This window comes from Numenius arquata, chromosome 9, assembly GCF_964106895.1.
Source record: "Numenius arquata chromosome 9, bNumArq3.hap1.1, whole genome shotgun sequence".
Lineage (NCBI taxonomy): Eukaryota > Metazoa > Chordata > Aves > Charadriiformes > Scolopacidae > Numenius > Numenius arquata.
This window is the reverse complement of record NC_133584.1, coordinates 7,962,686-7,987,529: the sequence shown is the minus strand read 5'-3', so window position 1 is coordinate 7,987,529 and position 24,844 is coordinate 7,962,686. Positions and strand designations below refer to the sequence as shown.

Genomic DNA, 24,844 nt, shown 5'->3' with positions numbered 1-24,844 from the left:
TGTTGAGAAGGTCAAAGTTTTTCAAAAATAGATTTTTTTGGTAAACTAAATAGCTAAAGTTTCAGTATTGCGTAACTGAGGGAAGAATGCTGTTGTATTTCTGGAAACAGAGGTGAAACTACAGCTGTTCCTATGGTTTTAGGATCTGGTTTTCGATTGTTTTACTGTGGTCAGATCCTGAGAGCTCTGTGAGAAACGTTTAACTTGTTCTTTGATTGTTTATACATATTAAAAAAAAACTCAACAACCTTTTTTCTTTCTGTGTGTGCCACGTTAAACGTTTAGAAGGAAATTGTCACAAGAACACTGATACTACAGCACAGTTTGTATTGCTTTTCCCCCCCAAAAAAACATAATTATGAAAGACTATGGAATCTTCAGAAACCGGGCAGATAAAGCAGGCAATGCTCCTGCTGAGAGAGTGAGAACCGAGTGTCACAGAGAAATGGCTCTGCAGGACTGCAATAAAAACGCAACTGTCACCAAGCAAGGTATTTATTTTTTATATTTGTGCCCCAGAAGGGTAACACTGATCATAGATTACAAGGCTTTTGCTTTCACAAATGTAGGTTTTATACACAGTGATCTGTTTATGCCACCTGAAAATATAATCTAAAGTGACATCAGTTCTGCGAGAAATTTACATTGTAAAATATTCCTGCTCCCGTTTGTTTTTTTTAAAAAAAAACCCACCTCCTTTCCAAATCTGGTTTGTATTTGAGTCTGACCTTATTATTGCTTAAAAGATCATAAAAATTCATAACTGAGCTTATGTTTCTGCTTAAAGCAAATATCAGGAAAGTTTCTCCTGTGAGCAGCTGTGCGAGAGGTAAAAAAAAAAAAAGCTTAAGCCTGGGAACTAATGTAAGCATTTAAGTCAGTGGTGGGCCCAGGTTTTATTGCATCTGCCTACGATACTGTACTAAAACGGCTAAGATTTTCCCAAATCCTAAGATTCTTTTTCTCATGCAGGCAAGTGGTTTGGAAAGCCGTATTAAATAAGAATTCCAAGCACCTTGTGATTTCGATAGGAAAATTGTGGGGATTTCTGACTTGAAAAGCCTAATAATAATCCGTTGGTCAGAACTGTTGGGGAACTGCTGCTGGGCGGGTACAAAAGGGGCCACAACGTCACGTTTCAAGCCCCTGTTGCCTGTATGTTATTTCAGAAGAGTTAAAAAGTCGGCGTTTTGTGTGAGTTCTAGAACAAACAAGTTCAAAATAAACCATGACACGGTCCGTGCTGCAAATTTGAGGCATTATTCTCTACGATCAGTTTGGAATTGACAGGACAGAGACGGTTTGGAATATTTTCCTATGTTTTGTCTTAAGTTTTCTAGTCGCTACTAAAGCGTTTCAATGCAGTTGCATTGCAAGTAACTCATGAATGTCTGGATGCGCAATAAATAGCGTAATTTCATTGTATTTCTTTCAGATTTAAACTAGAATCTGATTGAAGGTCAACCAGACAACGTGACACTGAATTCCTGGTACGTGTCCGTGGGTTACGGTAGGTGTGTTGAAGGAGTTTGGGAGGCAGAGCTTGGCTTCCTATTTTTCAGATTTTCATTCATTTGTCTGAAGTGTGTACCAGTGTACAAGAGCAAGTGCAGAGTTCTGCACCCGGGCCGGAACAATCCTCACTATCACTACAGACTGGGGGATGAGGTATTAGAAAGCAGCCCTGAGGAAAGGGACTTGGGGGTGCTGATGGACGAGAAGCTGGACATGAGCAGGCAATGTGCACTTGCAGCCCAGAAGGCCAATCGCGTCCTGGGCTGCATCAAGAGATGTGTTGCCAGCAGATCCAGAGAGGTGATTCTGCCACTTTACTCTGCTCTGGTGAGACCTCACCTGGAGTACTGTGTGCAGGTCTGGAGCCCTCAATATAAGAAGGACATGGACCTGATGGAGCGGGTCCAGAGGAGGGCCACCAAAATGATCAGGGGGCTGGAGCACCTCTGCTACGAGGACAGGCTGAGGGAGCTGGGGTTGTTCAGCCTGGAGAAGAGGCTCCGGGGAGACCTCATAGTGGCTTCCCAGTACCTGAAGGGGGCCTACAGGAAGGCTGGAGACAGTCTGTTTACAAAGGCCGGCAATGACAGAACAAGGGGTAATGGCTTTAAACTGGAAAAAAGCAGATTTAGATTAGACATTAGGAATAAGTTCTTTACCATGAGGGTGGTGGAACACTGGAATAGGTTGCCAAGGGAGGTGGTTGAGGCCCCTTCCCTTGAGATATTCAAGGTGAAGCTCGACGAGGCCCTGGGCAACCTCGTCTAGTTGGGGGCGTCCCCACTGACTGCGGGGGGGGTCGGACTAGATGACCTTTGAAGGTCCCTTCTGGCCCAGAGGATTCTATGATTCTATGATTTTGGTCGTTTATTAAGTACTTTACAGTTTACCTAAGATAGAGGCGGGAGGGAAAGAGATGCAAAGCTTTCTGCAGTCTCCGTTACGTGAAGCTTGTCAGGTGTTAGTGCAGTTACCGTGTATTGCATGTGAAGCTGTAAACCGTATCCAAACGCAAGTACTCCACGTAGGAAGGAAAGAAAACAAAGTTAAAATGAAGATAAGCAGATGGGTGGGTTTGGTGGTGGGTTTTCCTCCACGTGTAGTTGACTCCACATTTTAAAGAAACCTAAAATTGTAAAACAAAACGGACACACACACGCTCCGTTTATATATTGGGTTTCTAAAAATCCTAAAGCCCCTTCCTTTCCCAGGAGTGAAGCTGGTGTGGTCTCTCTGAGATGCTGCTGTTCGGGGACTGGTGGCTGGAGGCAGGGTCAACCTGCAGCTCGTGTGGGGAAACGCCACCTGTGATACAGCGCAGTTTGTCTCACCCGCGGTTACGGGACTTGGGGACTTTGCTTTCCTCTTATAAAATAAGGGCTTAAAAATACAAAGTTTACCCCAAGTGACCTCTCTCTGGATGGTTTCTATATCTGCGCTCTGTTTTCCTCTTGCCTTCTGACAGCTGCTGGGCAGCACGTTAATCTTCCCGGCCACGTTAATCCCAATGAGAAGTGATGGTGTGGGGGTGTCGCGTCCGTCCCCGCTGGGACGTCCCAGCCCCTCCTGGGTAACGCTCTGCCCGAGGTGGTCCCCCCCTGCCCCGGGGACACGGCGCAGTCTCCACTGAGCTTGCGATACAGATAGAAATCTTCAAACTAATTCTGGCTCCGCGTGAAAAGCTGTTCCGGGCAGCAGCCTGAAGAGGCTGTTATCTGCGCTGACACCGCCGGGTGGTACTAAGCTGTCTTTAACCAAGATGGATCGCTTAAACATTGCGGTTTTATTATCTTGTGTCTTGGGTAGGATTTTTGTTAATAAAGCCCTGACCTGCCCTGGCAGAGTGCTAGAGTTCATTTGCATAATGAGTCTGTCTCAACCGTTTCTTAGAGAGCAGTTCCAAATACACTGGGTAGCTTTTGCAGTCGCTGGGTGTAATGCTCGCTCGGTACAGGTTTTAATGCTGTTTTTCCAGACCCTGCTCCTGTTCGTAGTTACAGTTTGTCACGTTACTCAAGAATTGCTCTTGATGGGAGCCTCTATCTATGGTTCTCCACAGGCTCCACCTGCGTTGAGTGCACACATTTTGCTTCACAGAGCACCCAGCCCTATCCCATGTAACTAGAGAGAAATTAATACAGAGAACTTCGCATCACCTACGGGAAAACTACGCGTAAAACAGCTGCTGACCTAAGCCTTCACAGTCAGCACTGTATAAATAAAAGTGATTTAAACTTCAACTCGGTATTAACTTAATTGTATATATCTTTTTAGATACGAGTCCTCATGTTTAGAAAGATAATGTAGAAATATATCGACAAGAGGGAGGGGCAGCAGCTCTGGTCTCTTACAGTTGCCAAACTTCAGCAGAACATTCTGAATTTTAACCTTGCAATTTTGTACAGCCAGATTTCAGGATGGAGGCCTAAAAACCCACTTTAGAAAATGAAAGGCTGGTGGGGTTTGTTTTTTTAATTTTGTATAATCACTTACTAGGTGTTTCTCTGTGTAAAATAAGGTTAGCAATATATATTTAAAGCGAGAATGTCGTATATTCTGAGAGGCAGCTGAACAACAAAAGTCCCTTATTTTCGAGCTGCAGCAGTAGTTGTTTCTGTAGCAAACACTGTTACTCCAAGCTGATGCACTGCTTCAGTTCTAACTTCTGTATTCGAAAAACCGTACAACTTTTTAAAATTTTACTTCATGTGAATTGTGTAACACTGCAATAACATCGGCAGGAGTTTTGGTACTGACCTTGTGTGCACAAGTCAGTAGACAATACTTCATGATGTTAGATGGCATTTATTTATCTTTACCTTAACATTCTATTCAGTAAAACAGGCTCGTTCATTTAAAATTTTGTATTTTTAGACATTTTAGGACGACAGTGGTGCCGCAGTCCTCACAGCGCCGCCGGTGACCAGCCCTCCCCCGTGAGACAACATCAGTTTGCCCCGAACACTAGTGCTGGATGTCGCCACAAAAGAAAGAGGCGTAGATTTTATATGACATAAAATAGCATCTCCTGCCAGCCTGAGCCTGGCGATGAATCCTGGGCTCTCGGAAGCCGGGTGGCTGCCGTCTGCGTTAGCCACGCTGCTGCCAAATGCCTGGATCCCACACACAAGCGTTGTCAACGGACTGACCCATGTCGGGAAGATGCCCACGGAGGGGGTGAGCTGGAGGGGCTGCGGGGCAGGACTGCGGCGGGGCAGAGCGTCACGCAGGTTTTTAGCAGCTATTAAGGTTGAAGAACGCCGCTGGGTTCCCGAGCGCAGGCAGGGCAGCCGCTAGACGGAGCTGTGATCCCAGCGAACCAGGCTGGGACCCGCATCCCCCAACTGCACCGGGAGAGACAGCGGGCGAGGGCTGTGCCCCTTTCCTTGTACCAATGAACAGCCTTTCCCAAACCCTGCCGGTCTGTAATCGGAATAAAAAGCTAAATGGAAGTAGCTTTAAGATGCAGTTAAACTCTTAGCTTGTACTACCACTGGGAAGAGCCCAGATTCTTGTAAGTACTGCATCAGATCACTAATTACAAGGTACATTTTTTTCATATCAGACCATACAAAAGATGCTCTTTGGCAGCAACTTAATATCTCAGTCTTCTGCCACCAGAAGTCATCATTACTTGATGAACAGACGTCACCCACGGAGCTACTCTGGCTTCAGCCACAAAAAATTTCCATGAAGATGCCTGGCAAGAGGGAGCTCCCAGATGTGAGCAAACCGCTTCAACCTAAGTGCATCTCCCTTCTTTTTGGAGAGGTGCCCGGGCAGGGCAGCACCGTGAGGCCGGCGTGCTGGAGTCCTGCCTCCCTGACGCTGCAGCACGTCCTGCCACACTGCCGGAGCACACCGGGGGGTACTTCTGGCTACGGTGTCTGGCAGCTCTATCAGATGTGGGATATATTATTAAGGCAGTGGAGGATCAGACCCTAGATCATTTAGGTTGCATAAGCAGTATGTACATTAAATCTTGTCATCCAACAGCTGTATGTATCACGACAGAATTTGGCACAAATCAGCGTGACTGGGAAGTGAGAGATGTCTAGAACTGGGTAACTTAGGAGACCTCTAGCAGGGGTTATAGGTAGGCACTGGGCATGTATGTGGAAGACTGCACAAAGCTTCTCATCTCCGTTAGTCCTTCATCTTTAAAGTAGCTGTAACTAGCTTTTTACAGTAATTAAAATGAAAAGTCAGCCTTACCAGAGATCATTGGCATGAATGTCTTTGGCCGGGACAGGGAGCTGCTAGAAAGGTGGGAGTGTTGCAGAGAAAACTGAAGGTGCTAAAACAACTGTTGTTGCAACTGCAGACACTTGAAGGTTGAAATAGGGCTGATTCGGTAACTGGCTGGATGGGCCTGTGAGTGATGGAGTAAATGAATCCCGGAATAAACATCCAGACCAGCCTGCAAGCAGATGCGTACATCATCCCGTGAGCGTGGCCCAGCCGCCCTCCCACTGCCTCCTCACTGATCGGGACTCTGTCAATGCGCGCCGTTCCTGCCACCTCATTTTCCTGTCTATCTCGAGCGCCAGAGCAACCAGTGAGCCATGCTCAGGAGGTCGGGCATCCCTCGGCTACGCTCGCTCCAGAACCAGAACGCTACCTCCAGAACGTGAGCTGCAGGAAGCTTAGTGGCAGCCGAGAGCTTTTCACTCCAGTGGCCTTAGTCTATAGTGGGGTGTTTTTTTTTTGAGCTGACCATTGTTCCCGTTCCGGCTTCTCAAATGCCTGTGAAGGATTAGAAGTGATGTCTCTGCTGTACGAGCATCCCTCTGTAGGCTGCTGGGCCTAATTCTTTTCCCTGGGCAGCTGTTACGACAAACACCCAGGCAGTGTCCTACAAAGAAAAGCCAGTACAGGGGAAACCTCATCTGTGAAGGAGAAAGGAAAGGCAAACGCTACATGCACTGTGAGCTCCGCCTGGAGCATCGCTTCCATACTGCTGCTGTAGCAGTACGAGTACATGATGAAGCGCTCCCATGAAAATATCACACAAGGTTTTCATTTCACAGCGTTCTGACCTCAAATAGCTTTTCAAAATAAAGTGACTTGAAGCGCTCTGCAATTATTAACATTTCCTGTTAGCTGCTCAATTTAACTGCGAAGTTGCATTTAAAATTCACCGAATGCACTGTTCAAGAGATTTAAAAAGTCCGAAACCTTCCGTCCTGCAGGGAAGGACCGGAGCAGGCTGGGTGCCTGCTGGTTTCTGGGCTCCCTCACGCTTCTGCTTTTCACTTGTCTGTTGCTCAGAGTGAAGGGGCTCTACCCAGCGCCTGGGCTGAGCAGAGGCTGCTAAAGGATACACATACAAATTGAATAGCACTGGTAATAAACAGCATCAGAGCCAATTAACAGTTGTGATTATCTCCAAACAATTAGAGGAGGGAAGTTTGTTGGGGAACCCAGGAACAAAAATGAAAAGACTAAGATGGGAATTCCTTCTCGAGCAGAAAGAAGAATTTGCGCTCTTTTCGTTTTTGTCTGGAGAGGCATCACACCCGCTCAGCACAACCACATCACAGTATTTTAGGGACCAGCCAGCCACCTGCCCCAAAACGCTATAGGTGGTTATGAGAAACAGGCAGCTTTTAAACCAGTATTATATCTTTATCCAAGAAACAGGCGAAGTTAATGTAGAATATCCCTGATTGACCTCAGGACCCAAATACTGACAACCTCCATCACCTTGAAGACAAGAAACTTCAGCAAATAGTCCAGGACCACGTTTTTGCGGGGAGGGAATCCCAAGGATTATTACGAGACACGATCCGGGTAAGGCAGCCATCCGAAACGCTAACCTCCAGCTCAGGCCCTGGCTCTGTCCCTCTCACGCGCAACTGCCCTGTCACTCTGCTGCCGCTGCCTCTCCATCACGAAGCAGCCAGGAGTTACCGGATGTAGAGCAAACTCAGACTCATTGCTTAAACTTACAGTAGTCACAGATTCCAAAAGACAATTAAATACTTAAAGTTAGACCTAAACATATTTTTACCTAGATTTAACACAAGCTTTCATCTCTACAGCGCAGTGACACTGCCTGGCACTCATACGTTGCACCAAAAAAAGGGTTCTAAAGTGGTCTTCCCCTGGATTAACACCGCTAATTAATCTGCAGTGGCACAAGGAAGTCTTTAATAAGCTTGACTTCCATCTAGGTAGCTCAAAGGAGTGCTCTGTTTTGATTAGTTTTCCAAACAGTCACTAACGAAATTAATTTGATCTTGCATTACTTTCTTTACATGCCTACGAAAAGTCCATGCCAAAAAACTAACGTCAGGGTGAGTCTCGGTGAATGACAGACTTTCTTCTGTCACAGCAGAGCTATTTTTTGATACAGAAGGTGTCGGGCCTCAGAGTATTTTGCGGGAGTTTAACATCGGTTGGTTTGAATACAATATGGCATAGACGAAATGTTATTAGAGCAATGCACGGACTGAACCAACACGTGGCTTCAGGTAATTCAGTAATTATACCTCATCACGTGCTCGGCGGGGATTTATTTACGGAGGCGGGGGGGAGGTTAAACAAAGCGAGAGAGCCGGTTCTGTGGCAGCAGGCTAATAGCTGGCTCCTCTTCCTCCTTCCCATCAACAGCACGCCAATAACCGCAAACCTTTTCCTGTACAACCTCATCGCTGCAGATAGAAAAAGACAGGAGATGAGAAACACGAGAGCATCTTTCTGAAGAGTCGCACCCCCGAGCGAAAAGCAGCATCGTTCCTGTCACCTGCTACCGAGCGGCAGCACCGCCCCGACCCTGCCCTGCGCCCGACGGAACCTCCGCCCATCAGAAATGAGGGGTGAGGAATCAAACGAAACGGCCACGGAGGATTCGTAAAGAAAATTGTGAAATGGAAGATTACAGTTAGTTTTTTCTAAGGAGCAGCAAGGTCACGGGAGACAGGTACATGTGAACAAACTTAATTCTTATAATCACTCAGAATGTATTTGTTGTATTGCTGCTTTTGTTAAGCAAAGAACAAAGACCAGAGGGATCTGTTCCTTTTGTATAGAATCTTAACGGTATTTACTAGAGCTTTCTACTATGTTTAAAACGTAAGAGTTTGTTTGAAGTTCAGAGTGAGGCAGGGAACCACCGGTAACTACTGTTCTTCTGTTTTGCTGCTATTCCTGAACTTCACCACCATCACTGTTATATTATCGGGACATCCTCTGTAAAAGGACTGTAGAACTATACTCTTTGCCCCGAAGTGTGGTTCATCCAAGCGTTCCTTGATGAATCGCACAGCTTCCTCGTTGCTGAAGGCATCCCACAGACCATCCGACGCCAAGATCATGAACTCTGGCTGCAGTTTGTCCAGGTCAAAGGTAAGAATATCAGGGTCAGGAATGACAACGTTCAGGTTCTTCAGAGGGTAATCTCCTAAGGAGCGGGACATGGCCAGGATCCCCTGAACGCGCCAGGAGCCATTAAAGCTGATAAAACCACCTGGAGAGAAACACCAACACTTAAAGCAGGTCTTTTTAAAGTTAAAGCATTTCCCTGGCTTCCTGCCAGACCCACCCAAAAATTCATGCTGCTCTCTCCTGGGGCACACAGATGTTACCTATCTCCAAAATAAGGAGATGCCGTAAGTAAATCCCAGAGGGCTGCAGGGAAGAGCTGGATTGTGCTGGTGAAAGAGCTGGAGCAGAGAAGTCAGGAACGGCTCCGCTCTCAAAAGAAGCGGCTTCAGGCTCTCTGCTCCCCCAGAGAGACCAACAACGAACCGGACACCGGCCCCCCTGTACCGCACAACTCACTGCTCAGAAACCCTCGCGGCAAAAATACTGAAAGCAAATCTCGATCTTTTTGTGTGACTAAACACCTCCTTCTCCTGTGTAGTTCACGTTTTCCCCATTTCAGAAGATCTATGAAGGAAACACCACCGAAACCACCCTGCAGCAGGACTCACATCTCACTTTTGAGGCATAAGGCAAAGAAGCAAGTGCAAAAAACATTCATAGGCTCTTCTATCAAACTGCCTTCAATGAGCTGTGTCAAAAAGGACCAAAAAAACTGTTGAGAACAAACCGGTCAGGAAATTTTACTTCAAGTCAGAAAAATGCAATGTGGGATCTGACTGATTGATTTTACCGTCACCAGGATTAAGGCTACTTCTAGTTGAAAATATATTATTTAGGGGTTGCTTATAGCGAGACAAGTTTTGCACTGAAATCGGTGACTCTGATAGAGCCAGCACCTGGCTGTGACACCGTCTGATTGTGCCAGGAGGGGCACTGCATGGCGTTCAAGGTTAAAGAGTGACATTTAGGCACCTTCAATTCCTGTGCCTGCATCTGCCTGCCGCTGTCGGCGCCGTTTCACGGCAATATTCCTGTCATCTCAATGTGAACGAAACGTCACTTGAGAACAAATAATATGTAAATGTGGAACGTTAAAATGTATGACAAAATTAGGTGAACTGTTGTCTTTTCTATCTGCAAGCTGTCTGCTTTGGTGTCCTTACAAATGTCTCTGTTCTTTGCAGTTATCGGGATGTTTTCAGCTCTGTACTTCAGCCTGTGGGGTATTTCTCAGTCACCCAGTCACCTCAATCTCACGAAAGCATTTCCATTCCCGGTCGCCTGATCTAATCTGTAAATTCCTTCTGCTTTCAGGTGAAAACTACATTTCATTTAATGATTCATTGGTGTTTAAAGCTTGAAACTTCATTTGTGATAAAACCAGCAGAAAGACAACTTTTTAGCTGGGTGTTTTCACGAATACTTCTAAGGGAGTCTCCATTATGCTGTTTCCTTCCACAGCCAAAAAAAGCAAGGACTGGTGACCCTACTGCAGCTCCTCTTCAGATAAACCATCAGACAAACCTCGTCCGGCCGCTGCTGTAGGTTCTGAGGGCACCTACTCACCAGCCCAGGGGGTTCCATAAGCCGTTAGGACTATGGTAACCGGGGTGCGATCTCGTGTGCTTGTTGGAATGATGGGGGGAGCAAAATGCAGCTCAGAAGCAGCAGTTTTAAGCAGACATTGTACACGCAATTAGAGGAGAGCGATGCCCGCGCCGTCGCTGTGCTGGCAGAGCAGAGAAGCTGATGCTGCTGACGTGCTGAGAACACGTACTTGCTGGGGTTGTGTTTACGTGTGCTAAGTGACTTTGCGGTGCCATTCTCAAGTGGCACCCAGAACTGCCTATGGCACAAGTTGACTTCCTGTGGTTTGCTGAAGTGTCTGTTGGCACTTCTGATGTTTTCTTTTATAAAGCCATCCATACAGAATACATAAAAACGCTCACGGAAAAGCGAACATTCTGCAGCACTGGCTGCCACCGGAGAAGAAAAGACATTAAAGAAATAGAAGCTTTTTGGCAACCACACAAACATTCAGCGTGTTAGTGAGAGCTGAGCTCAGAGGATTATGTTCGAGGTGAATGACTTAAATTTCTATCAGTGACAGTCACCTTGTGGGTGTACGACCGAGTGTTTCTTCGCGAGCCAAACCCATGGTTGTTTCAAGGCCACTGTCTTACGCTGAGACATCGCTCAAGCTCCTGATCAGAAGGAGATTCCTTGTTGTTTTCTGGGGAAACCACCATCCTTGTGTCACAGGACACATTCCCCTGTCCCACAGCAATGGGGCAGAGTGGTGGGACCCCAATCTCATTCAGCTGGGAGAGAGGTGGCACCACAGCACTGGTGAGCGTGTATCAGCTGAAAATAACAGTCAGTCTCGACCCAGCCCCTGTGACCGCCGCTGTTCACTGCCCGGCCATGCCATGGAGTGGATAATTCCACAGGATGCAGCACCTCAGGTTGAAATGTAGGGCCCTGCCCTGCTCTCTTTGCTGCTCTCCTTCCTTTTGGCACTTGGCTGCAGGCTTGGGGACCAGTGACTTCCCGCTGCGCTGCAGGAACTCCGACGAGAAACCTGAGCCGCATCTCCTGGGGCTTCAGCGCGAGAGCTGCTCGAGCCACATCGGACTGATAAATGGACATTTTATTTCAGGTTGTGGGTTGACTAAGAGTTTGGACACAGTCGCTGGGAGCGGGGAAAAGAGAGGGACTGAAAAGAGAGGGACCTCCCCCTCTACTCTGGCCTGGTGAGGCCCCATCTGGAGTACTGTGTCCAGTTCTGGGCTCCCCGGTCCAGGAAGGACAGGCAACTGCTGGAGAGGGTACAGCAGAGGGCTACAAAGGCGATGAGGGGCCTGGAGCATCTCCCTTACGGGGAGAGGCTGAGGGATTTGGGTCTTTTTAGTCTGGAGAAGAGAAGGCTGAGGGGGGATCTGACCGATGCTTATAAATACTTAAAGGGTGGATGTCAAGAGGACGGGGCTGGTCTTTTTTCAGTGGTGCCCAGGGACAGGACGAGAGGAAATGGGAACAAACTTGAATATAAGAAGTTCCACCTAAACATGAGGAGGAACTTCTTTACTTTGAGGGTGGCAGAGCCCTGGAATAGGCTGCCCCAGGGGGGTGGTGGAGTCTCCTTCTCTGGAGACATTCAAAAACCACCCGGACAAGTTCCTGTGCAACCTGCTCTGGGTGGACCTGCTTTGGCAGGGGGGTTGGACTCCAGAGGTCCCTTCCAACCCCATGTGATTCTGTGATTCTGAGATTCTGAATTCACTCCCCATCCACTGCAGGCTGACAGCAGCAAGCGGCGGGGCTCCTTAACATCCACCGTGGCAGCAAAAAATGACGGATTAGTTTAGACTTGTCATCCCAATGTTAACGCCCCGCTGAAACGCACAGGGCGAGTCACGCTCTCCTTTGAGCTGCTGTTTCAGGCTGCCTCAAATTGATTTATATCAGACGGAGGTTTGAAGGGTATTTTCTCAACCGTGGCTATATGGATTTCACTTTCAAATGAAATCTAATCCTATTAACAGAAACGTGCAGTCATTTTATAACTACCCACAGGGCACTGGACACTGCACTTGATGGTGCAATATAAAGTTGGAAAACTGAAATGTAACCTAATGATGTGGTTATTGTCCCTTTCTTCTGTTCTACATGGAAAGAGAATATCTAGATGGTGGGAAAAAGGCAGGTACTTTTGTCACAGTAGCAATGGAGGCTTCATAATTCTGTTTGGGCTGTTTGCTTCAATTGTACACTTACTGTATGTAAAGAAGGGATTTTCCAAAATGTGAAAGTAGCCAGCAGTGGTATGGATCCGATTCTATGTTTTTAACAGCTCCACGAGGCCGTATCAATCCTGATAATACAATGGGGCAATAGGTACCAGAGAAGCAAATTCATTAAGTCCCCAGGATAGACGGGACATTCCTTGTTTAGCTGCAGATAGTTAGAACATTTCCCTGCCCATTAAAATAATTTCTTCCGAAGCTGGAAACTCCTGCAAAAATCCAGGCTCATTTTTCACGTTGTTGTCTTATAAAGACTCACTTCTATCCAAAATACCCACTTTTTTTTTTTTTTTTTCCTCTTAAGTGAAGGCCTTCTCTAAGTGAATGATGGCACAGAGGCCCTGGACTTGGCTAAGAGGGAAGCAATTTTACAGAAAAATCTCCGGATTTTATTGATTCATCCCCCAAGTACAGAGTTGAGGCGAAGTGAGACCACGATTTTCCCGTTCCTCCTTCTTAGGATCTGTGTACTTCTTCTTCCCCTTTGGGGGACGTTCGTGACCTCTGCTCTCTGCCTGGCAGCAGGAAGGATCCCCGCTGCTCTTAACGCCTCCTTGGCGATAAAAGCAAACCGAGAGGAAAGGGCACACTGTGTGTGTTCCGGGCATTTATGCTGGTGTGAGCGTATTGATAACCTGTAGGTTTTTAAAATGGTTTCTACTCAGTGAAAAACTCATTATTTCCACTTTACAGACGAAGACGCGGAGGCAGAGAGGCAACGCATCTCTGGAGGCAGTGCCCTTCCGTAGGTTTAACGCAAACAAGAGGAACTTCTTTCCTTCATCAAATAATTTGCTGCTGCGGGAGCCAAACCAGAAATGGGTTCAAAAGAGACTTTGGCAAATTCATGAAGAGTTGGCTATTAAACTTGATGATCCAAATGTAACTTCTAGCCCAGGAGGTCGCTAAACTGACAAGTGATGAAAGGGAGAAAGATTTACTGTGGAAAGGTTTGTGTTTCTTACGTTCTTTCCCTGTACCCCTGCTACAGTTGCCGTGTTTGTGCTCATTAGCAGTCACTAGATGGGAACAAAAAATAGCTTTGATGAATTAGATTCCTGCTCTGCTTATTTTAGGAACTAAACCTCACTGGGCTTCAGAGCCAGCCTCTCGCATAAAGGCTGTGATACGGTTCGGGGTGAAGCAGCCTGCAACGCTGCTGCTGCTCCTGTTTATTAATTTGCTCCCCGCCGAGATCAGAGGGAAACCGGCCGGGACGGTCAACTGGCTGTTGAAGATGAAGCCGCTCTTCTTACCCCGAGACGGGCTCATTAAGGGATAGGTCAATCTGCTTCCACTTCTCTGTCTGCGCCATCGCATCCCACTGAAAAGTGCTGTATTAATAATGGAAGATTTTATCTGCTGATGCCTCAGTCTAGTACTTTTCAGGCTCTCTCAGGGGAAAAGTCTATATTATTGACAGAGTAGAGAAGAAAAAAGACGAACCTTCAATCCAAAGCAAAAACGTTACGACTCACCAGCTCTTTTAATCCTCTTCCTCTCTTTCAGTTGGTAGGGCTTGTGATCGTGTGACAAGGGGATGGCATTCCCGTCCTTGTCACACAGGACTCCTCGTGAATCACCAACGTTGGCCACTGTGAGTTCTTTATCTGACAACAGTGCGATCAAGCAAGTTGTACCTGCAGAAAATAGAAGGGAATGTGAAGTAGGATAAAATTTATGGGGTGTGTGTATGTGTATATATATATGTATATAACAAAATGATTAGCAGGAAAATGTTCTTCCTATTAATAATGGCTGGAGTGGGAGGAGTGCATTCCAGTCTCCATCTGAGAGCCGGCTCTTCCTAATGGCCGAGGGAAATAGCAAGAGAAAAGTACAAATTAGCCCCAGAGCCCATTTGCAGCTCCTGTGAACAGGAACTGCTGCACCGGACCGTGCAGGGGTGAAACAGAGCTCTGGCCCCTCTCCCTCTCAAGAACTGAGGTCAGGGGTTTTTATTTTTTTATTGACAAGAGGAAAAGATTTGACATTTTTAATTACTTTAAATAATTTTTAATTACTTTAACCTTTAAATACACAGAAAACGTAATTAGTCATTGACCACCGTATCCAGCAGGCACGGTGTTTGCTGGTTAAGGTGGCAGGAAAATATTGGAAAAAATTGGCTGTTTTTCAAGCGTGAACGCTATAGTTTTTATTTTCCTCATTTAATTGCTGTGGAGTGGAATGAATGTTGAGCAAAGCAGATCCCATTCAGTCCACGCCTCTTCTCTATTTCCCCCTTCCAGCTAGTGTGAGCTGTATCCATAAGAACTCCAGCTATTACAGATATTCCTTGCACGGGCTTTGGACCAGGTGCCACAATTTCATTGGTATTTTAGAACGGGAAGATGGCGAGTCAGTTTTTAGAGCTACAGTAACAAACAGTAAAAGGGAAGGTGTCTGGCTCTCAGCGTAGCTTGCAAAGCACTGCTAAAATTGTTACAAAAGGCACTCTAGTATCCTTCAACAGTAAATAAAATTAACTTCATGGCTTTCTTTTCCTTTTAGGTAGACCAGAGAAGCACAGGGTTGGGTTTTCACCTCTGTTGTTAATTAATACCTGATTATTCATTAATAAAAAATGGTTCATCCACCGCTGGGGTGCTCTGGAAGGAGCACTCGGGGTCACCCGGCCTGCCAAAGGGCCCCAGCCGCGAAACTCAACCAATGGTGGTGTTACAAAGCGACGCATCTCTGCTTGTACGTTTTAATTAGACAGTTTTAATGAAAATGCCAGCAAGGGGGCATTCCAGCACTGCCTACCCTCAGTGGCATCCTGACCCCTGGTTTCGCTCCTGGGGAGCTATATTAGGGTTTCAGTCTATGTTCTTACAGCTAAATTCTCACAGCTGCCACTTGCTGCGTCACTGCCCAAACCCAGAATTCGAAACGATGTTTTGCCGTTCCCAGGTCAGTAGCTGAATATCCCATGACTGGTATAAATAAAATAGCCAGTAATAAACAATTTATGTTTAGATGCACTGTGTTCTGAAGATTTATTTTTAACTTAATGGTCTGTCTTGCACAGCTCTGATCTAGAGCTATTTTTTCAAAAGACAGGCATATATACATATATATATATATTTTATTTTTTTTGCAATTGACTGATACATCGCAGACCTAAATGGAGATACTTTCCCATTTGTTGCTCAAACCCCCTGGTAACTGCACAACTTAGCGGCCCTCCTAACGACAGGACATGCAGAGGAACCTGTCCACCGGGATCGCCCGAGGAACCCAGCAGAATGAGCTGCCCTCTCAAGGAGGACCTCCCCTGCCGGGTACCCGAGGCTGCAGCGAGGGGTGGAAGGAGGCCGTGCTGAAAGGGGCATTTGCCGGCTGGGTGCCCCCCTCTTCGGATGCTGGTGTCCAGCCTTAGCACCCTGCTGAACAGACCTGCTCTAACGCCAGAGAACTTGGTAATTAAAGTACCGGTATCCAAAACGCAAAGACAGCAAAATGATAATGAGGTACGGACTGCTGTAGCGGGGTGCAGCTGGTCATTTAAGCAGAACAAACTGGGATTTAGCATTTGAGGTCACCTCATTCTCTACCTGAACAAAAGCTCTTAACTCTGCAAATGCACAAAGCTCTGCTTCAATAAAAAAAATTACAGCAATAAACGGCAACCTCCCTTGCTTTTATTCCTGAAACTTTCCTTAACAAACATTGAAGCAGCATCGTGCTGACAATCTGCGAGAGAGCAGAGGGCTGGTACCTGCTGAAGCTGAGCTGACATTCCGTCTAGACTTCAGAGAGAAAAAGAAGAGCTGCCTTTGCAATCTGGGTTGAAAACAAAACCCGTGAGACGTAAAACGGGGGCAAAAGTGGAATCCCTGCTGGATGGGACTACAGAGCCAAAACCAGCTCCAGAAGGACCCTGAGGAGCTGCACGCGAGGCTGCGGGGCTCCGTCACCCACCACCCAACTGATGAGAGCTGTGGCTTTACCTCCAGCTGCCGCCTTGGCCTGACATTTGCATTTGTAAATTCACCGACTCTCCCGTGCGCGAGACCCCCCTGCTGCTCCCCAGATTGCCTGCCCCTGCCCGCGGCAGAGGCACCGCCTGTATTTTTCCTACAGGCGGTAGGAAAAAATCATACACTTCCTAGTAAGGAAAATACTGCAAATAACATCCTATAGCCCTGGCGTTTAGCAAGTAAAATGCTTCACAAATACAGTCATTATTACCACAATTTATATAAAAACGATAACTTTGAACACAGTCTTCTGGGTTATATGATCTGTGAGAATGAAAGAGAACGAGTGTCTGAAACGGAAGATAATTTCCAGAGCGATTTAGGAAGGATCAGTTGTTTCGCGGTCCCTGACTGATGGCTGGGCTATCGGTAAGTCCCTGACCTCACGCTACTGCCTGCCATTACATGAGAAAGCAAACTTATTTTACTTTGTTTTCTTTTCCATCTATTTTTATTTCAGTCATTTAACCTTGTGTAGAGTTAGAAAACATCGTGCTCTTGTCAGCCGCCTCAGATTTAATGCAATTGCACAATGGAAAATTCCCAACATAAAGGGTCCAAAATTGAGAACACATGTTATATTAGTCCCTCGATGCAGCTGCCTGAGTAATACCCTGCTGAGCGGTTTACAGAGAAAATCACCAGAAAATTTAAAACCTGTACTGTGCTGGCTGCAGAGATAGGGTGGGGGTTTTTTTTGTTTCTTTTTCTTTTTTTTATCCGTCGGGTAAGATTATTAGTGGCGTATTTTAGTATCAGACAAGGCGCCTCGTAAAAGTCAAGACTGCACCGGCTCTACCAGTTTTTAGAAAACCGCTTTATCGAAAGGAGGAGAAGGCACCAGAGTGCAAACAAGACCTGATGAATACATTAAAAGGCATTAGAGAGCGCAGGCAGGATCCAGCTCACCCTCCAGCCCCTGCAGATCTCGTGCTTCGCGTGTGGCGTCACAAAATCCTGCGGGCGCCTGGCTCCAAATCCCCGCTGGCGGGGCAGCTCGGGATGAGGACCAGAGCTCTTGTGCTCCCGACGGCCCATGTTGGCTGAAATTCCCCCAGGGCCCTCGTTTCATCGTCATCCGTTAGCGAAAGCGCAGTTAATCTCACCAGGTGCTCACCACGCTTCTTTTCTCCCTCTTTGCCAACTTCTCCTTCCGTTTCCCAAGTGTCTTATGCCCCACAGGTTTCAGGCCATCAGCAACAGGGAACCTCTTCCCTTCTTCCTCCCCCCCATCGCTCTCTTCCACCCTGAGCCGAATTTGGCCCGTCCCTGGGTGAGGAATCACACCTCCGCCCTGGCCAAGGCTCTTCCTCCTGAACAACTGTCCCTCCCACACCTGCCTTCTCACTGCTTTTCCCAGTCCTCCCACACCTTTTCCCTGGCCCTTCGCACAGAGTCTCTCTCTCAGACAAAACTGAGAAACGAGACTACATTTCCCCTCCTACATTCCAACCATTGCTTCCCCATTTGCACAACACGTGCCGAGGTTGCTCGTGTGCTGCCTCCCATCCACCCATCTTCCTACTCTGGTGACTTCATTTTAACATTTTTTATTCGTTATTGCTTCATCTCTGTGCTTCTCTGGCTCTTTTCTTTTGCAGTGCATCTTCGTAATCCTCCTCTCTAAAAAAAAAAACCGCCATTACCCTTGATGATTTTGATGGCTACCACTGCCTTCCTGCCTCACCTCCAAGCTCAATGAAGATGCACCTTGCAGTCCCTGTCGGAGGTTCTCCTTCTCTCCAGCTCCATGCTACGCCTCCTCCGGCCGCAGCACAGACAGAGAGCTTTTCTCATCCCTCTGGCACAGCCAGCTCAGTGCTTCCTCTCAGCTGATGAGACACTTTTCTCCTAGTTCTCCCCTTTGCTTGTCTAACTGCAAACATCTCTGAGGACCCCTTCATCCCTCTCCTCTCCCCTCCCCTCTCCTGGCTTTTTTTCTTTGCAGATATTTATCCCAACGCTTTCATTGACCATCTCCCACAGCTCATTTTGGATGGGATGACCTCAGAAACAGAGACCATCATCGTTATCTTCAGAGACACCAACACCGTCCCCTTAGCATTTGGCCTAAAAGCATTAAACCCCGGGGAGCTAAAAGTTACGTTAATTCCCACAGAGGTAGGGCTTGTGACAGCTCGTCTGTATTAAACAGAAGTCTGCGCAATAGGAAATTAAGTTTAATCTCATCTCTGGAAACAAAGAAAAGTGACGAGAGAAAGAAAAAATCCAAATATAATCAATATTAATTTTTAGAGAGAGACTGAGAGACGTGCAAAGAGACCAGGAAACGCCAAGGCAGGGAGTGGAAGTGCCCAAAGCTTCACAGGTGAAGGATGCGCAGCCTTCGGGCTGGGCTGCAGAAGACGGAGCTGGGCTGCACCAGCTGGGACCACTGTGAAGCTGCAGGGAGAAAGATCCCCAGAAACCTTACTTAGAAAGGGAATATCCCGGGTGCCTGGACCTGCACCATGCTCGGATGGACACAGCTTTCGGAGTCTGCGTTTCGTAAGGCCAAATACAGAGCTGGGGAAAATTTCTGTGTCAACAGCCTGAACCCCTCCACTGAGACGGCATCTTCGGAAACAGCAGCGGGTGTGAAGCAGCCAGATCCCTCATCCAGGTATCACACCGACAATGGAATAACAGCTCTGACCAGTCCTGCCTTATCGGTGACTCCTGGTCAGATGGGAGGGATGTTAAATCATCCCACACCACCACTTTTGGTAAGTCTGGATCCCCTTCCACAAACTAGTGGTGCACAGCGGCACTCCTCTGGTGCCTGACTGACAGAGTGGAGAGGTCCACCATGCCCTTTGAGCACAAATGCATTCAGAGCCACCGCAGGTCAAGAAATTCGGTACTTGCTTGGCTGGACTGATTGAAAAACAAAAAAAAAAAAAAACCAACTCAAAAACCCCCTTCTCATCTTTTTTCAACAGCGCTCAAGCTTGAATTCACACAATAATTAAGCAAGAACTGGTATTTCTGGGCTTCAATAGTGTCCAGAAGGAAAGAGAATTACTCAGAACAGTGCAAAAAGAAGGACAAAAAAAAAAAAAAGATTTAAATTTACTCTCCACTAGTGACTCACACTGCGTGCAGCTCCTTTCTCATTTATAGACCATGCATTTCCACTTGCCTTACAGGGACTTTAAATCCTAAACAATAAGACTCCAGTAGTTTTCAGGGCAGATACTGACGTTTTTATCATTAATACGGCTGTCCTCCGTGCCCATCTGCCTCAGCTCCTCCCGCCGAGACCAGCCATGTGTCTCCTGAATTTCTATTTTACATGCTCTGCACATACCCCTCAGGCAATGCAAATAAAACTTTGATTATAGCTTGTGGAATAGGCAAGACTGAGACTGTAAGTAAGTATATGAGGGAGGGTACGGGAGTCTCTTGCTTCCCAGTCACCAGGAACACGGATAAAAAGCGGTGGGGAGGGAAGAGACGTGTTGTGAGAGCGTCAAGATCATGAAATGCCCTGCATGCCCTCCAAATGACCCACCAATTCTAATCCAAAGCCATAAAAATAAATCTAATTATCCTCTGCTTATCTGTAAGATAAGCAACGATAAAACCACGCAGCAGCCATTCACCTTTCCTTCACACTACGGCCAACTGCAGGGGAACTGCAGGGGGCTGAAGCCCCTTCCTTGCTCTGATGCTCCCCAAACCACCGGGTCTGGGCGGGGAAGAGGGGACAAATTAGGTACAACAGTTCTCCCAACTGATAAAAATGACCCCAACAACCCGTAATCATCTGCAAATTCCAGTGGCACTCCTGTAAAACCTTTTGCTGGAATGGACCTTTTGCTGGGATGGACCTTCTTCTGGATCACAACCGCCTCCTTGGCTGGTTTCTAATCCAAGGCACCATTTATCACTTGCATTTTCAATGACATCAAGCCTTCATCAACGATTTTGTGAAAGGCCGAGCTAATTGTGCTCATTAGCACTTCTTCGTCCTTTACTCCTTTATAGGTTATTGAAATGTTTAAATAGCTACACAATTTCTTTTAGCAGAAGCTACGGAGATTAGAGAAAATGCTATTATAATCTCCAAAATACACAATTTTGGCAAATTACTGGGCTAACTACCTGTGAATGAAATAAACTGCTGATCACTCCCAGTACCTTTCAAAAATACATGTGCCTTCTTAAAGTACCCACCTCCTTTTCCTCAAATGCCTTCCAAGGTAGATGGGACGGAACAGCCTATTTGTCATCCAGGCATTCGTCCCTGAATCCCCTCAGGGCTGGTGTTTCCTACAAATGAGCTGCACCTGCCCCTTTTTTAGCAAAACTCTTCTGCAAAAGTCAGTTCTGTACAGCACGAACCTAAAAATAACCATTCTGAAAATTCAAGGTCTCATAATTCTTTAATCATCTCAACATAAAGGGTTTTTTCCACGTAAAATTAAAAGAACACCTTCTTTTAAAATAGATTAAAAGAAACATAGGATCCTAGAAATATATAAAAATTACTTCAAATCTTTCTAAGGCCGTAGCTTAATTTTCACGGCGAAACAATTCCGACCTGCCTGAATGCAGCGCTATTTTAAGATTTTATATCTGAAACAGAGAACCGTATCGTATTTCTATTCAGATCGATCCTACTTCAATCGGAAATCAATGGGTATGTTTATATAACTCAACCCTGTTCATCACTGACCATATTATAGTCACCACATACAGTAATTTGGGATATACGTACAGACTAACAGATTCGTGTGGATGAAGCTCCGTGAAAAAAAATACCTAAAAGCGTCTTCCAGGCAGGAAAACAAAAGCTGGAAAAGGAAGTTTTGTGCATCAGGTAACAAAAAGTTAATTACTGAAAAACGGAAAGCCTTTTGGGCAGCCTCTCCATCTTCCGGACTGCTCTGATATTGCCTCATCAATACCGGCGCGGAAACGGGGAGCGCTCCCACCTTCGCGCTATCCCACCACCGTGTGATTAATTTCTCCTCCTTATCAAAAATAATCTTAATACAAAGAGAATCTCCATCTCAGTTCAAGAGTCGATTTCTTGGCGTCGCTCCCATATTTAGTTTCACCTGAGCACCCCCCTCAGCCACTTAATACACTGGAAATAGAAAATATGTTGAAAAGGGTTTATTTTTTTTCCGGTTAGAAATGTCTGTATTTCCCCTAATTAAAGTGCAGAAGACCACATGTGCAACCTCTTTTGCGGATGGGCTCAGGTGTCCCGCAGCCGTTAAACTTCCCGTGCAGCCTTGCAGCGATGCGACAAGAGAAAATGCCTCCGCCAAGGTCCGTACGTGAGAGGAAAAGAAACCTCTTGCTGACGCTCCCCTGTGAGCCTGTGTTACCCACGGGCTGAAACATGGTCTGTGTGCTCGGTGCAACACAAGCGCCCGCACACGAGCTGTAAAGTCCGAATTCTTCTCATTGTAAGAGCTCCTTGAAGCACTGGAAACAGAAATGACAGAATCACAGAATCTTCCTGGTTGGAAGGGACCTTTGAGATCATCGAGTCCAACCACATTAAAAAAAAAAAAAACAAACCAAAAACCAAACACCAAAACCAAAACAAAACCAAAAGCCACACAAAACAAACACCCACAACCCCACCCCACCCACAAACAGACACAAACCAACCATCTCGGGCACTAGAGCATGCCCTGAAGTGCCATGTCTACACGTTCCTTAAATACCTCCAGGGATGGCGACTCCACCACCTCCCTGGGCAGGCTGTTCCAGTGCCCGACCACCCTCTCAGTAAAGTAGTTCTTCCTAATATCTAATCTAAACCTCCCCTGCCACAACTTCAGACCATTTCCTCTGGTCCTGTCATTATTCCCTTGGGAGAAGAGGCCAACACCCACCTCTCTACAACCTCCTTTCAGGTAGTTGTAGAGGGCAATGAGGTCTCCCCTCAGCCTCCTCTTCTCCACACTAAACATGCCCAGACTGTAGATGACCATGCAATGTAGTGGATGTACAGACAGGGATCCTGCTGCCGCTGTTCCAAACCATATTCCCACAACAGCCACTAACAGTTTTACAGTGAGTTAGGCGTCGTCTGCTTTGTTAAAGATTTGTCCCAAATCCTGTCATCTTTAAGACAGATCTTCCATGGATCTGTTAGAAATCATCTATAGCTCTGCACTTCCCATTACGGACATACATAAAATCTCAATGTAAACCACGGTCTGCAGAACTGACCACACCAAACAAGAAGTAAAAAAGAAAGGATTCCATCCTCTTATTAATTTCAGACAAATGAACCCCTCCACAATCAAGGGCCAAAGATCTTAAATGTGTTACATTTATGACACTACCTGGCTTTGAGGGGGTCAGTTTGGTACCGACCTGCTGAAGGATCTGCCCTACATTTTAAGCAAAGCAGAAGTTTGCCGGTGGTGGCACAGGGACAGCCGACGCTCGGTGATTTTAAGCGTCGGCAATAAGGTCAGCAACGCCACTGCTCCACACGCCGCCCCAGAGGGCCACCCAAGAGCATGACTGACGGTATCTAGTTAGAAAATGTTATGCTAGATGCTCAACAGGCTTCTATTAGTGACATTCAGCAGTAACCATCCCTGTCATCACACGGAAAAAACAGGAGCAAAATGAAAATCCCACTTCAAACACGCCACCACCAAAAGAATTGAAAGCATCCAATTTGTGCCGAGTCCTGCGACATCTCTGGCTTTATCCCAGTCCTGCCTAAAGGATCAAGGCTGCAAAATTTCATCTGAACCCCGGGAATTGACCTGCACTTTCCTGAGGTGCCTGAGCCATAAATACCAGACTTAAAGCAGCAGCTATAAATAAGGTGTCAGCGGGTAGGCACTAAACTGAACTCAAGGCATATAATTAGCAAATTCTTCACAAACAGAGTAACTAACGGCTTGCTTACAGATGCTGCGCACATCTCCGCATCCCTCAGCCTTCACGGGGCTGTTCAGAAATCCCCATTGCAGCTGGCAATTGTACCCCACAAATGGGTTTGACTGGGACTGCATCAGCCCTGGCCTCCCGCGCTTGGCTTTCACCAAGGACTAACCCCCACTGGCGGCAGGACCCTCTGTTGGGCTGCAGCTGATTTCAGTGAGGACCACTCTAAGTACCTGCCGCGCTCTCCAGCTGGCCCCGAGGCACTCGTGTGATGGATCACTCACCTTAACTCCTGAACAAATAAAGAACTGATTAGTATACAGGCAGAGCTGTACAGCAAGGTGGCATTTAAGAGTTATTTATTCAGTGCCCAAGGTGTATCGCCAAATTACAAATACAAACTTGTACCCTGGCCAAAGGGATTGTGATCTCCCTTTGGACATGTACACCTGGAGTGCTGTGTCCAGCTCTAGAGTCCTCAGCACAGGAAGGACAAGGACCTGTTGGAGCGGGTCCAGAGGAGGCCACAAAGATGATCAGAGGGCTGGAGCACCTCTGCTGTGAGGACAGGCTGAGAGAGTTGAGGTTGTTCAGCCTGGAGAAGAGAAGGCTCCAGGGAGACCTCGGAGCCCCTTCCAGTCCCTAAAGGGGCTACAGGAGAGATGGGGAGGGACTCTTGATCAGGGAGTGGAGCAATAGGACGAGGGGGAACAGTTTTAAACTGAAAGAGGGGAGATTTAAATTAGCTGTTAGGAAGAAATTCTTGACTGTGAGGATGGTGAGACACTGGTCTAAGTTGCCCGGAGAAGCTTTGGATGCCTCATCCGTGGAAGTGTTCAAGGCCAGGCTGGATGGGGCTTTGAGCAACCTGCTCTAGTGGGAGGTGTCCCTGCCCATGGCAGGGGGGTTGGAACTGGATGATCTTTAAGGTCCCTTCCAACCCGAACCATTCCATAATTCTATGATTCTATGATCTTACTTTGTATCTCCAGCACTGGCAGAGGAGCGGGAGCAAGAGGAGGAAAAAAGGGATGAGGAGTGATAACGCACCACAATTACACACAATTAAGGAGGTTTGTGATTTAATTCAAAAGCCTCACTCTGTCCCCCATCCTCTCCATTATCCAAGACACAAAATTTGCTGATGCAGATTTTACTGAGCTGTAAATTGAGGCTGGCTGGCCTGAGCACGGGGGGCAGCTTGAATCAAGCTGGTGACTTTTCCCCTTTTCACGTTAATCAAACTCAGGGGCTAATCATCTTCCAATGCCTGGCCAAAAGTCACCTTGGACTGTACTTTTTTCCTTCTATACTTTCCAGTTATATCTTCCAGTT

The 24,844-nt window shown here is 46.7% G+C and overlaps 1 protein-coding gene across 1 annotated transcript in view; it reads right to left on the bottom strand.

The window, feature by feature from the left end:
- Nucleotides 1-6,224: 6,224 nt before the first annotated feature.
- PPM1L (protein phosphatase, Mg2+/Mn2+ dependent 1L) overlaps nt 6,225-24,844 on the bottom strand; it is a 102,007-nt gene continuing 83,387 nt past the window's right edge. Inside the window, exons 3-4 of the mRNA XM_074153663.1 lie at nt 14,129-14,290; nt 6,225-8,986 (exon numbers count right to left, since the gene is read on the bottom strand). Of these exons, the coding sequence (XP_074009764.1) occupies nt 8,640-8,986; nt 14,129-14,290 (509 nt within the window). The 3' untranslated portion in view covers nt 6,225-8,639. The remainder of the gene's footprint in view (nt 8,987-14,128; nt 14,291-24,844) is intronic.